Here is a 14912-nt window from a genome sequence, read left to right as displayed (position 1 = left end):
TTTGGAAATCTGAATTCTGATACTGAGTCTGAACTGATTAGTTTATAGCCTTAAATTCTCATTTCTAAAATGAGGGGGATTGGCTAGATGATTTCTAAGGTCCTTTTGAATTTTTTGTGTGATATGTTTCTTTTCTTGAAAAAATTGGGAGTATTTCATAATGTTGAAATATTCTGCCTTTGTGCTCTTCACATAAAACAAGTCCTTAAACTTCCTAATAACCAGAGGAAGAGGAGTCATGACATCATCTGCCTTTCAAATTTTAATGAAAACTTAAAAATCATTCAAAACAATTAAAAACAACACTAGAATTGAGGGAAAAGGGAGTGGTTTATGAACCTTTGTTTCTGGAGGATTATGAGTACTTCAGTATTGAAGCTTGACAGTGAATATATATCTGTCAGCTATACATTTAATATAATTTAATTTAAAAATAATTTAAAGATTCTTTGAGGCTGACTTTTTACTCAGGCTCAGATGGGAATGATCAAATAGGTTTTTTCTCTGTGACACAGGTTAAATTTGATGGTGATATTGTTCAAAATGTTAAATCTTTATTTTACCACATTTTTTCAAAAAAGCTTAATCCTTTGAATTAAGATGGCTTTTGAGGGATGTGATGAACTCATACCATAGAGCCAGCTTTTTATGTCTGAGTCTGAGCAGCTCTGTCTTCTGGTGTCTCACTAGTGGGGGCATAGCAACGTGTGCTGACCTCTGCTTTGGTGGCTGCAGCAGTTGCCAGGTGTGCAGGTGCCTGGGCCAGAAAGGCCGATGGCGTGGGGAGTCACTACCTGAGTGCAGGGCCTGGGTGCCTTGGGAAACAGTTGTTCTCTGGTGCCACTGCATCATCAGAGGCCTAACTGCGGGTGGAGGTAGGAGGAGCCACCATGACCATGAACCTGACCCTTGTTCATTTTCTCGCTAGCTGAGTGACGGGCTGCCTCGATTCTCTGAGCACAGATGGTGTGTGGTGAATGGGTTACAGGTATGCCATGAGCTGTTTAGGGGTGTTCTTTTTCTTTATCTAGTGATAAGTACAAACTTTCTCTTACAAAAACATTCACAGATTTACAACAATTGAAGTCCTATTTAAATACTATTTGGCTCCCTCAGTAATCTTACTAAGTTCAGTAACTAATTATTATTTTGGTATGTAAGGTTTTGAGTTGAGTACCTGCCACCAGAGCGGCCTCTGCAGTGGGTATATGAAAGGACTTCCCCAGGTCTGCCATACAAGTATTGTGTGGTAGGCTCTGAAAAATGTTGGATTGAATTAATGCAGTGAATTATCACTGAAAGAAGGGTGATTATTTGTTTCAGACAGCAGAGAAGTATGTAATTCATTTTTTTTTTTAACAGTTTCTGTATAAAATATTTTAGTATTTTAGACTTTGGAGGAATAAACTTTGCTTCTCTGGATAATAAAATTATGTATGTTGTTCCAACTCTGATTTTGTGTAGCTGTCATTATAATTGGATGTAGCATTTGATTCTCAGTGAGCCTTTGCTGGAGATTCTCAGAGTATTGGACTCCACTCTGTTTAGGAAGCACACTTACTACATCTCAGTAGTTCCTTTGCTAACCCTCCTGCTGTTTGGGCCAAGTGACTGACACACATTTCTTTGATCTCAGGAAAGTGGGGGCTCAGCAAGAACTGATTCCAGAGCCATTCAACTAGCCAAGAAAAAAAAGCAGAAAGGAACTGGGAGCAATGCAGGTGAGGCTGTGTGTGCTGCAGTGCTGGGGGAGTGAGGGTTCCAGCGTTACCTTGGGGCTTAATTAGGGACAGAAGAAACACACAGAATGGGTGTTTTCTGTGTTTTTTTGTTACTTTTATGTACAAAATGCCTTTTCATCAATTCCTTAGTTTTATGTGAATTTAAGTGAAAAAAAAGTTATTAGCAAAATTCTCAGCATCAGTGTGGACATATTTTATTTACCTAAAAAAAAAAAAAGTGAGTGAAAATTAGCGGTTGTTACCTGGTAGGCTGCAAAGTAAAGAGCAAAGCAGACTGGGTGTCAGAAAAGTAGAGATAGAAATCTGATGCTAAACGGCTGCTGGCCTTTGAGCTTAGTGTCGAGAAAACCCTGAGGACTGCTGCTGCTGTCCACAGAGCCAGGCCCTGGGTGGCAGGAGGCATCAAGGGCACTCAGTTCAGAGTTATGTTGAAATCTAATTTTAAAATGTCAGCAACTTTTTGAATTTTTAAATAACACTAAGTGGACCCAACAAGACCTGCTAGTAGTTTGTGGCCTCATGCACCTATTTGTCCATTCTCCTAAAAGTGGAATAGTGAGATGTAGTGCTTAAAGGAAGCTACGGTAAATTCTTTTGTAAAGGTGAATTCTTTTTAATATTATTTTTTTATATTTAATTTGTCTTTTATATTTATCTAAAATGTATTTATAAAATGTCAGGAGGTTTGTAGGATTAGCAATATAATTTTATGTCTTTCTATACTTATTAACATAAGGCTTTTTCTTTAAAATAATAACTTCCTATTGATCTGTTCAGTGCATATTAGGTAAAGTTGATGAAGAAAACCAAATACTAATTTACTTAATCTGATAGGTAATCTCAGCTTAAAGGGAAAAAATATACTATGAACATTTAGGACTATAATACATGTTATATCCATTGCATTGTTTTGAAGCAGCATTATACATGTGGTTTTATATTTTTATATATTTCAGCATTATCTTTTATATCTTTTCAGGGACACTGAATAAAAATAGCTATCTATTAATCATACTATCATTGCTTCATTAAAAATTAACACGATTTTCTTATAAATATGTAGCAAGTATTCAACTTTTGTCTCAAATCCCATAAATGTTTTTATAACTTTGAATCAGAATCTAAGTAAGGCTCATATGTTTTTGTGGATTGACATGTTTCTTAAGTTTCTTTTACATCTATAGGTTTCTTCTTTTCTCTCTCTCCTGTGTATTTGTTGAAGAATCTGGCCAGTGTGGAGTTTGCTGATTGTATTTAGTGTAGTGTAGTTTAACAGGTTCCTGCCTTTTATGTTTCCTATAAATTAGTAATTATATCAATAGGCTTGATCTGGTTGAAGTTTGATTCTTGGGGTAGGCTGGGGGTTAGCAGAACTCTCTTGCAGTGGGGGGCTGTTCCAGGGGGTCTTGACATCAGGTGGTCTGTCCTGTGTTGTTAGCAGCTGTTGATGGTCAGTGAGTGGATCTATTAGAGGTTGCAGAAAGATGATATTCTGTCTTTCCTTTCTCATTTCTAGTTAGAATACTTCTGTGAAGAGCAACTTCTCATCAGTTTTTTTTTTTTTTAATCCTGATACAGTTCATACAGGAAAGTCAGGATAAATGTCTAAATCTTTCTGTTTATCAGTTTTCAAAATAATGAGCTGGTTTCTTAGCATCTTCTAATAGTGGTCAAAGTGCTTTAAACACTCTATAGACTTTTATGGGAAATAGAAATCTGGAACCTACCAAGTATTCAGCCTTCATATGTGAAGACAGTAGAAGAATTTTCTTTAAGTTCAAAGGCTCACATTTTGCTACCCACATACTGTCGTTGCAAAGCACTCTTCTGATAAGATAAATGTAAATATAGGCCCACATTCCTTTTTCCAAAACCCCTGGGACTGTGTTTCTCTCTTCTGACATTTTATTTTGATAGAATTTTAGTTTTCAGAAAAATGCTTCCCTCTTGGCACTATTAAGTATTGTACCTATTTGTGTCGTCCATTTGTGGTACTCTTTACCCAGCATCCCCTCATATTAGCTTCTTCCATAGTGACAGCACATTTACCTAACTCTGATCATAGACTGCAGGCTTTATTCGGATTTGCCCAGTTTCCCACCAGTGTCTCTTCTGTTCCAGGATCCCGTTTGGGATCCCACGTTGCATTTGGTTGTCACAGTGCCGTAGTTCTTATCTGTGTTTGTTCCTCAGCCCTTCTTTGACTTTCATGGTGCCTGTGAAGAGTGTTTGTCCCTTAGTCTGAAATGTCCCACCATTGGGTCTGTCTAATGTTTTTTCTTGATTTGACTAAAATTATGGGACCTTTGGAACAAAAAAATGAGGTGTTCTTATTGCATCATATCGAGGTACATGTAATTACATATTGTTACAGGTTGTGATAACCTTTGTCACTGGATTAAGGTATTGTTGCCAGATTTTCCCATTATGAAATTATTATTTTTCCTTTGTAATTAATAAATATTTATTTTGAGGTAGACATTTTGAGATGGTGTGCAAATCTCAAGGGTCTGTAAGATCACCCTCACTTCGTATACCCAACTGCAAGTTTGATTGTCTCCAAGACCACTCTTAGGTTCATTTATTTTCTAAGAGGACTCAGAACTCACGGTTATGGTTTATTGCAGTGAAAGGATACAGAATAAAGTCAGCCAAGGGAATAGAGCAGGATGCAGGGGATTTTCTATAGTGAAGCTTCCAGTTAGCCTTTCCCTGGAGTTGTGGACAGTGCTACTTCTCCCACTGTGTGACAACACACGGTATTGCCAACCAGGTGAACTCAGGGCAGTTCCCCTGAGTCGTACTCTCCAGCCATTCATCAGGGCCCCAAGGCCTCCACCTTAAGTCATATTGTTAGACTATCTGGAGTGGCCAGGGCCCCAGGTAAACTTACTTTCCAGGCAGGACATTCATGGGCCTTGAGATTCATTCCTGGAATCTTGAATAACAACCATATTTTACTTTGGGCAAGGTTAATCCATTCCCCCACACTGAGCAGATACCTTTTTTCTCTTTCAGGCTCTTAATAATTCAACACTCAAGGGTGGACTTGCCTATAGTCTTATTACTATGGTGTTCTTAAGGTGATTTTCTGTTTCCTTCATTTCTTGTACATTAATTAATTAGAATTCTTCTATAAGGAAGAACTGTCTCTTCTCTCCCATTTATCTACTTAATTCGATCATTTATCTAGTTAGTTATGGATGCAAAGGTATTTATCCTTTAGGTTATCAATATCCATAATAATAAAAGCATAATATGCTAATTAGATCAGACAGCTGGACGTCCTTCTGGACGACCTTCCAGACAAAGCTGGGACTGCGAGGGCCGAGGCAGCTACCACTGTTGTGAGGGCTGAGCCCCTTGCACAAATTTTGTGCATTGGGCCTCTAGTTGTATTATAACTATTACAATATTATAATAATATTGTATTATAATCTTTACAATATTACAATAATTACAATATTATCTATATTTATTTTTCTGCTCAAATTTTTCCAGCTTTGGCTACTAGATGTTATTTTGGTTGGATTCTTGTGTCTTTTTGACGTGTCTCCATCCTTGTGGTTTTGGTGAGACATCTTACTTTTTGGTCCTGTCAGGCTTATCTTATATTATCCTTAACTCAGTCCTCAAGTCTGCCACTCTCCAAGGAGCCTTGTTCCTTTATTGGAGAGTGATAGAGAAACTGAGGTCTGGGCTCTGGGTGTGCTCGTTGATCTTTGCTACCAGGGGGCAAAACAGACATTTTGTGATTGTGACAAAGGGGTTATGATATAGTTACAGGAAAACAGGACTGTTAGTGGATTTAAGTAATTTAAACACAGGACTTCGTTTGTCTGTGTACTAACGTACATATACCAGTTCTTAGAAAATGTGCAATCTGAAATGTTTTGAAAAATAAGATATAGGGTCTAAAATCTAAGATCCTTCCCATGGGTATGCTATTGAGTGTGGAAAATAAAATTGTGCTATTTTTTTTAAATGTTCAATATTTAATCCTCAAAAGAAACAAGAATAAAAAGTAGAGAGAAACTTTATTCTTGGAGCCAATAGTTAGCAATTACACTTTAAAAAATGTAACCAGTTTCAGAACTGTAAATTATATCTCTCTACTCTTTAAGGGCAGGGGGAAAGAAAGAAAATACAGTACTTACTGGAAGAGATAGTAAACAGCAATGTTGGGAGTCACACTCATTTACAAGTAAAAGTGTGATTCCCTTGACTTTTAAAAAATATATTTTTAATTGACTTTTAGAGAGAGAGGAAGAAAGAGAAAGAAACATCTGTGAGAGAGAAACATTGATTGGTTGCCTCCGAACACACACTGACCGGGGATGGAACCTACAACCTGGCATTTGCCCTGACTAGGAATTGAACTGGTAACTTTTCTGTGCACGGGATGATTCTCAACCAACTGAATCATACTGGCCAGAGTACCTCTAACTTTTTTTTTACTGAGTCACAGAACAAAATTCCAACTATGTCTTGTCTAGAAGAGGAACTTGCTGGGTGGAAATATCTAGGAAGGTTAAAATTAGGATAAGAAAATAAAAGAAAAACAAGCAAAAATCACAAAGCAGGGTTAATGCTACTAGCGTTGCAAGTACACAATTTAAAGACTAGCACTTAGGCAGAGAAGATTGTCTCTGTTTTGGTTGCTGTTCACATATACTAGAAGACTTGTGACCATTTATGTGAATATTTATGTGAAAGCTTACAATATCAAACAATAGAAAGTAAAAACTGATGGAAATCTAGAGTTGGATAAATAAAAACCTAGCAACATCCAAATTGGTTAATTTAATTCATTATTTGCAGATCATGGAAAAAGATCTGAAAGATATTTACAATGGAAGTAGTAAAGTTGATTCAATAGATCATACTCTATGACTATGGAATATTTATAGAAATTAAACTGAATTTGGCCATTAAGAAAAGCATTACAAAGTCTTTAAGCACAAACTCCCAGCCTGACTATACGTTTTTGACCATACTGTGGTAAAATAGAAAGTAAAAATTACTTGAAAAGCAAAAGAAAACCTACCCAACACTTGGGTTAAAGAAGACGTAAAAGCTAATTACAAATACTCATAGAAAAGGTAGATAGGCATGTGGTTAAAAGTTCGAATTCTTGAGCAAGCAGCTTCTCTGTGCTTCAGTTTTTCCCCTTGTAAAATGATAATAAAAGCAGTTATATTGGATTCTTGTGGGGGTAGAGTGAAATAATAAGGTAAAATGCTTAAAGCACTTTGAATCTTACAAGCCACTTGTTAAGGATGAAAGTAAAAACTGATAGGGGATGTGGCAGAAGCCAGCTGCGAGTTTATGCCTGTGGGTGCCTTCCTGTTAAGTAAGAGAAAGGAAACTAAGTGGAATAAGCTGATTTCAAGACGGATGGGAGAAGAACAAATCTAAGAAGAATCAGAAATCCGGATTTTGATGCTAAAATATGATCTATTCATATTTTAAAAAATCATTCTGTGTGGGTCAAACAAAAAATCGTATGTGGATACAGCTTGTAACTTGTCATTTTCTATTTCTGAGCAGTTTCACCAAGAAAAAAAAAGGGCATAATTAAATTTCACAGATTCAATGGAAAATAACTGAATATTGTATAAACTCTATGATAATAAATTGGAGTGCTTGAACAAAATGCGTATTTTTCAGGAAAACAGAAATCATCATTATTAAAGATGACCAATAACTGTGGATGAAGTTAGTATTTTGGAATCTCATGCTTGCCATTGGTTATACAGCTTCTACTTGTCGATGAAACATTATAGTAGTCACTGTTCTAGAACTTTTGTGGAAAATAGGGAACACCCCATGATCTGGATACCAAAGCCTGACAAAGATACTCCCCAAAAGGGGACCTGTAGATTGATGATGGAAATGTTCTCAAAACACATAGGGTCTGGCAGTATACACTGAGTGGCCAGATTATTATGATCTCTGAACGCATAATAATCTGGCCACTCAGTGTACTTCTCTTGACCAGCTCATTTATTTGATATCAAAGATACTATAAATCATGCACTGGCTGATAGAAAGCTCAGGGCAAATTGGTAGTTGATCTCCAACAAAAGTCTAGAATACTTTTGGTACCCATTTGAGATACAAATACATTGAGTGGCCAGATTATTATGTGTTCAGAGATCATAATAATCTGGCCACTCAGTGTATTTAACCTCATATTCTGAACATCTGAACAGTGAGGTTTTGTCTATAGCTTAAGGACGATTTAATGTTGCTACTGGGTTTGTTATCATAGGTTGGTCAAGAACTTTATTATTTTTCTCAACAGATTCTGTATTTTTTAAAAATTGATATCCATTACTGATGGAAATAGAGTATATAAAGTTCTGTAGCCAAATGAAGAGTTAAAATCATACTTAATGGAGAGTTAACAGAGGCGTTCTAAATACACGCAAGAATTACTTTGGTTACCATTATTACCTTTGGCATTTAATTTTGTTCTGGAGATTCTTGTATTGCAATAAAGCAAGAAAGAAGAATAAGAACCATAATAAAGAGACATAAAATAACTTAAAAATGATTTGATTGCTTATTGGAAAATGATTAGCAATTAAAATATATTTAAGTGGCCAGTTATAAAACAAATGTATATCCATCTGGAGTGTCCTGTATGACAGCAGTAGCTAATTAGGAAATGCAATGGAGAAAATACCTTACAATAGCAACAAAAATTAGAAAATATCCAGGAGGAAATTTCACAACTGTAGAACCTGAATGGAGGAGACATAAACCTTGGCTGGAAAAATGAGACGGGGATACCTTCCTTCAGATAAATTTACCTGATGCGTGTCCGAAACAACAGATTCCACTGCTTGCATTCTGATTGGAGGTGGGGTGGGGATGGAGCATTTGATAAAACAGTAAATCGTGTGATAAATGTGAACAAAACAAGGAAAGGGACCGGTGATGGTTTCCAGTTCTAAAAAGGTAGACAGAGGCTTCTCCAGGAAGGCAACACATGCAGGAGGTGAAGAAGGGAGCACATTGGCAGATGGGGGCGAAGGACTCTGGTTGAGCTCCTGAGAGTGTCAGTGGGAAGGCGTTTGTTGGCAAAGCCACTTAGGGGAAAGCTTTGGGAAGTAAAAAGCTGGTGGGAGGCCAGGCTGTTGAGGGCTTCAAGGTCACTGTCATTTGGCTTTCGCTCAGAGTCAGATGGGAAAACATTAGAGACATAATTAAAAAGGTGATGTGATATTATTTTTAAGGGATGGTTCCAGCCGCTTTTCTGGTGGGGGGCGGGGGAGTTAGGGACAAAAAGAGCAGGTAGAGGTTTCTTCATTTTCCTCCAGCAGGGAAATGAGAGTAGCTGAGATCAGAATGGTGACTGAGCCAGTGGATAGATCTCATAATGGCAACAAAAGTAATGAAGTATCTTGGGATCACCAGCGATGAATATGTACTGGGCCTGGGTGAGATCCTGCTTAAGGCCTACCAGATACTTTGGATAGAAACACTTAGTTCTTATTAATTTACATCTTCTTCAGTTCCTTTAAATCCCAAAGAAACTTAAAAACCCCATACTTGTCTGTTTTAAGTTCATCTGGAGGAATAATTTAGTGAGAATCTCCATGCAGGTTTCGAAAAAGAGAAACGGTGAGGTGAGGAGACCGCTGTGCTGTGACCTAGGCATGCTGAGGGATGTTGGTGATGAAAGCCTGGCTGGTGCCCTGGCGGAGGGCTGGTCAGCAGGACAAATGGGGACAGCTGGAGTGTGGCACAGAGTCAGTAAGCAAAGAACTCGTGTTCAGTAAATGGTTTACTCTTTGGAACACATAAAGGTGCATTTTTTATGCACTTTCCCCCGCAGCTCCACCACCCAGAGAAAACTAACATTTTGATGTTAAACACTTTCCTATGTGTATAAACAGTCTAATGGTTAAGAAATGGCAATCCATGTTTTTATCTGCTTTTTACTATTAATATGAAAATTTTTCATTGTAAATAAGTATATTTTATAGTATATCCCCCTCCCCCTTTTTATTAAATTTTTTTTTGGGTGACAGTGATTAACAGAATATTCAGGTTTCAGGTGCACAATTCTTCAACACATAATCTGTACCCTGTATTGTGTGTTTACCACCTCAAGTTGTCTCTGTCCATCACCATTTATCTCCCCTATACCCTCTTCCATGTCTTTCTACTCCCAATTCCCATCCCTCACCCCATCCACATTCACCACACTATTGTCCATGTGCCATGAGTTCTTTTTTCCCTTCTCAATCCCTCCACCTCCCCCGCCACCCCTGACAGCTGTCAGCTTGCTCTCTATGAGTCTGTCTCTGTTTTGCTTCATTTTTTAAATTAGATTCCGCATTTGAGTGAAATATGGTATTTATCTTTGGCTTATTTAACTTTGCATAATGTTTTCTCCAGGTCTATCCATGTTGTCGCAAAGGATAAGGTTTCCTTCTTTTTTGTGTGTATATTTTTATTGTTTTCAAAGCGGATGGGAAAGGGAGAGAGGACAGAAGCATTAATGTTGAGAATCATTGGTCAGCTGCCTCTTGCACCTCCCCCAACACCCCCCAATTAGGATCAAGCCTGCCACCCAGGCATGTCCCCTTGATGAACTAGGACTCTTCGTCCAGAGGCCGATGCTCTTATCCACTGAACCTAACCAGCTAGGGCAAGATACCCACCCTCCCTCCCTCCCTCCCTCCCTCTCCCTCTTTCCCTCTCTCCCTCTCTCCTTCTCTCCCACCATTTCCTTCTTTTTTTATGACCCAGTAGTATTTCATTGTGTAAAATGTATCACGACTATTTTATTCACTCATCTACCGATGGACACTTGGGCTGTTTCCAGATATTGGCTTTTGTAAATAATCCTGCAATAAACATAGGGGTGCATATATCCCTTTGAATTAGTGTTTCTGGTTTCTTCAGATAATTCTCAGCAGTGGAATTGCTGGGTGAATTGGCAGTTTCATTTTTAATTTTTTGAAGTAACCCCATGTTGCTTTCCGCAATGGCTGCACCAGTCTTGCATTCCCACCAACAGTGCACAAGGGTTCCCTTTTCCCACATTCTTGCCAACACTTGTTTGTGGATTTTTTGATGATAGCCATCCCAACAGGTGTGAAGTGATATTGTGATTTTCATTTCTCTGATGATTGTGATGTTGAGCATCTTTTCATGTCTATTGGCCATCTGTATGTCCTTTTAGGAGAAGTGTCTATACAGGTCCTTTGCCCTAGAAGAAAACATAGGTAGCAGACTCAGTTGTGGAGCCAGGCTTTGAATCTAGGCCATTGGTTTCTGCCTGGGATTTCCTGCTGCTCGCAAACATTGTGAGTGTCAGAAAAACCCTTCCTAAGTGTCAGGATTTTTCTTTCTGCTTTGTACTTAATTTTTTAAAACCCTATTTTTATGAAGTGATGATTTTTGTAAAGGAAGCTGGACAGAAATAGCCTGAAGGATATGGCAGTCATTTAGCATGCGCCAAGGTGTCCAAGAGGTGGGTGCGATTACCTGCTTTCTTTCCTGTCCCTTTCCCGTGATTCTGCTGCTCCATTGGTTGGTTTTTCTCAGTGGTCTCAGAGATCTCCTGCATGCCTGGAGCTGTTGGAGTTGGAGAGTAAGGAAGAGTCTGCACATTCAAGAAACCTGCAGCTAAAGTCTGATGTTGTCTGTCCAAGCGGCACATATAATAAGTTTGTTAATCTTTCTCCTGTTTTCTTCACCTCTTACCTCATGACCGTCCCTGTTCAGTAATTGTAATTCTGCGGGGCTGTGCAGTGACAGGTAATGGGAAGGCTGTCTCCCCCAGAGTGTGGCCTCTGTGAAGGCAAGGGCCTGAACAGCACATGTACAGTGCATTGTTGGTTTGTTTCATTTTAGGAGCCTCAGGGTCTACTCAGAGAAAAATGAAAGGTGGCAAAGTCACTCCTACTCACTTGTATGCAAACCAGAGTGGTTGGTTGTGTGGGAACCTTGTGGTGCCCGGCGGAGGTCTGCCAGGACCAGCTCCAGCAGCTGGGGTGCAATGTGTTCAGGTCCAGTTACTGCAGGTAAGAGCCATCGAGCTGGGAGGAGGCAGGCCTCAGAGGTGTCCAGGTGAGAGCCGTGGGCAAGGCCTCAGGGCTCTGTCTCTGGGTGCTCCTTTCTCTCAGTGAACGGCCATTCCACCACTGTTCCAAGTCCTGTTTTATATCCTAAGTCATCTGTCCATAACCCTAGCTTCTACCTTCATCCCACCCATTGAGTTACATTTGTTCAAGCTTTTATCTTCATTAAGACTGAAGCATCTGTGTCAGAGCTCTCTGTATGTGTCTGGTCCCCCCTCCCCATGTGCTCTGTCTTCTGTACCGTGGCGGGAATCCTTTGAGGTGGAGACACATGCCTGCTCCATTGCAAGGCCCCCTGTGGCTTTCTTGCAGCTGCTTGGGCTGCCTGAGGCTGGCCACGGACAGGCGCTGCAGCTGTGGATGCTGTGGCGCCTGGCTTCTCACTCTGCCTGCCCTCCCCAGAACCTACTTCTCTTTTCAGGGCTGGGGTGCAGGGGCTTCCTCAGGCGGCATTGGCCATCCTCATCTCAGCACTGCTGGTAGCACACCAGATGTAGCCTTTATATATTAAAGGTGCTAGTTTTTTTCTTTTTCTTTTCCCATTTTCATTCTTTACCAAACTGAGCCCCTGAAGGGCAGGGCCAGCCACCTGACTTAGACTATGCCCCGGGCCCAGCAGACTCTGCATCTGGCAGCCACTCCACAAATGCTCACTAGACACATTCACCTCCACACCTCTGTGTACAACTTGATTTCCAGTCTCATTTTTGAAGGGCCAGAATAGAGACATAAGGTAATTTGGGTTTTAGAACAGACAAGATTTAAAAGCTGAGATTTGCGCCTCTGATCTGACCCAATCACATCCTGCCTCTTCACTGAGCAGTCTTTAGTGTCCTGGGTATTCTGGGGCCAAAGAGCACCATGTGGCCGGGGAGGCCCAGTTAGAGATGCCATAGGACATCTGAGTCCTGCGCTGATCTGGCAGAGGGAGAGGCCCATGAAGGAGGTGGGACTGTGCTGGCTGTGGAGTGTTTGTAGGGTTCAGATAAGTGAAAGAGGCAGCAATGGCCTGGGCAGAGCCAGAGGGGTCCCTGGAAGACAGGCCCAGTGGACGGCCAGGCGGTTGTAGCAAACCAGAAGCAGATGTGAGAGTTTTGTGGGGGCGAGTCTTGCCTGCAGAGAAATGAAATATTTTTTTCAAGATAAAGGTAGTGGAGGGGGGACGAGTCTGAGCCTTCTGAACGTGGTCAAAGCCAGCAAGCAGGTCCCCAGTGAAGATTACAGGACTCACGGTTTTGACATGGAGACTGCAGGGAAGCTGGTACCACTGGAGCTAGTTGGAAAGGGAATTGTGGCTATTTTTCTAAGAAACACCAATTAAAGATGTCAGATTTGAGGTAGAGAAACCTGGGTTTTAATCTATCTTTCCCTTACCTGCTAGGGTAGTCTTGGGTAAGCTACTTAAGCACTTGGGGCTTCCGTCTTAGCACATATAAGATGGGAATGATAGTGAGTGCTCAATGCTTGTCACAGAAGGTTCTTGAGACTGGAAGGAATGAGAGATACTGATGGTAGTGCTGGTGGCACCAGGATTAAGTGATGGGAGCAGTGGATGGCCACAGGCTGACATGCAGATGAAAGGTGAAGTGTTAAACAGTGTCCCTTTTCTGATTGGGCAATTAGGAGCCTGATAGCTCCTCTTGGAAAGACCTTTCATTATAGTCCCAGCTTGACTGAGGGTTGGATTCAAGGCAGAGATGCGCCTACCTGTGTGGTCTGAGAAGGCCGTTGGAGAGCAGTGGACACCGAGGGAAAGCTGCCTGGCGCCTCCATCAGAGTTCAAGAATAACTCTCAGGAGAGAAGTTGGCACTTGGGCTGAGAGGAGGCATTTGAGTGTGGGAGAGTAAGGAAAGTTCCAGAAGAAGGGCTTGGGAGGGAGGAGCAGCCAGATGGCAGGTGGTTCAGGCCTAGCTTAGCCCCCTAGGCCTTAGACTGGGATCAGAGTGAGAGATGAGGCTCAGAAGGAGGGGCATCAGTTCCCAGCCCCTGATGCCAATTGCTGCTGGGTTCTCGGGCCTCACCGGAGTCGAGGTGGTGTCTTGCCTGGATGCACTGGATTGGACCAGTTCTGCATATGGCACTAGTAGAGCTCCTCAGGCTGAGGTAGGAATGCTTTCGTGCCTGGTTAATAAAACATGTGCTGTTGCCTCCCTCCCCAGGACGGCCCCTCAGGTGAAGGAGTCTTGCCAGTGGTGCTGAGCCCGCAGTCTTCCACCTTCCACCCCCTGCTCGCCATTGGTTTGCCCGTCTATGTCCTCCAGGTCTGATGTCTTACACGTCTTTGGGTTTGTTAGTAAGACTATCACACAGCTTCCAGCTTCAGAGGCTGGCACTGAGGTAGGCCTCGGGTGGAGAGCCATTGGGTTGTTGCCTGGATGTTTGCAGCTTTCTAGAAAAGGTGGGTAAATGGGCAGAAAATAAAAGGATAAGACTAAAGCTCAAATTTGCTGTCATTGCTCCTACTTGTAAATAAGGTGAGCATACTCTTTAAAATATTTTATATAAGAGAAATTCTAGTCACTTTCTTCTATGGGAAGTTAGTTTTAACCGGTGGAAAAATAGACTCACACAAATTAGTTTCCTTAAGTAAGTGGTTAACCTGGGCATAGGTAGCTTGTGGGTAATTCAGATTTGGATATAAAATAATGAAAGTATCTAGCTTATTAAATTTATAACAGACCTAAATATATATTTAAAACTCCATAGAAATAGAAATTGGGCTATTAACCAGTTAACTGCCATGCATCCAAAATGGAAACCTTCCCAACCACCACGGTATTTTGAATTTAATTAAAAATATAATTTTGCAATGAATATTATAAAAATAAATATATTACTCACAATTCTGGTGTTCTTGAATATTTTCAGTTGAAAATTTTCATGAAAAATGACTTTTTAAATTGTTTTTAGGTGCTTATGATGTACAAAGGGTTAAACATTTTCCTTAATGTCAAAAATAAATTTTGACTAAAGCACTGATATGAGGTGGGAGTGGAGGTGGGAGCTCCCAGACTGCTGCAGTGGGGACATCCAGAAAGCCCCTTTAGTGCCTACTACATGCTGCCT

At 40.5% G+C, this 14912-nt stretch overlaps 1 protein-coding gene across 6 annotated transcripts in view; it reads left to right on the top strand.

Annotated features, from left to right (window-relative positions):
* The window catches only part of ZXDC (ZXD family zinc finger C), a 62561-nt gene that overhangs the window by 10621 nt on the left and 37028 nt on the right, over window positions 1-14912 (top strand). For 3 of the 6 annotated variants that reach the window (XM_084886922.1, XM_084886923.1, XM_084886921.1), the window contains exons 7-8: window positions 929-988; window positions 1637-1721. In XM_084886922.1, the coding sequence (XP_084743048.1) occupies window positions 929-988; window positions 1637-1721 (145 nt within the window). Of the gene's footprint in view, window positions 1-928; window positions 989-1636; window positions 1722-11618; window positions 11789-14005; window positions 14108-14912 lie in introns of all 6 variants that reach the window. The other 3 variants (XM_084886924.1, XR_014795252.1, XM_084886920.1) reach the window with 3 other exon arrangements.

Source organism: Pipistrellus hanaki (assembly GCF_964339955.1).
Source record: "Pipistrellus hanaki genome assembly, chromosome: 6".
NCBI lineage: Eukaryota > Metazoa > Chordata > Mammalia > Chiroptera > Vespertilionidae > Pipistrellus > Pipistrellus hanaki.
This window is presented reverse-complemented; position numbering and strand designations above follow the sequence as displayed.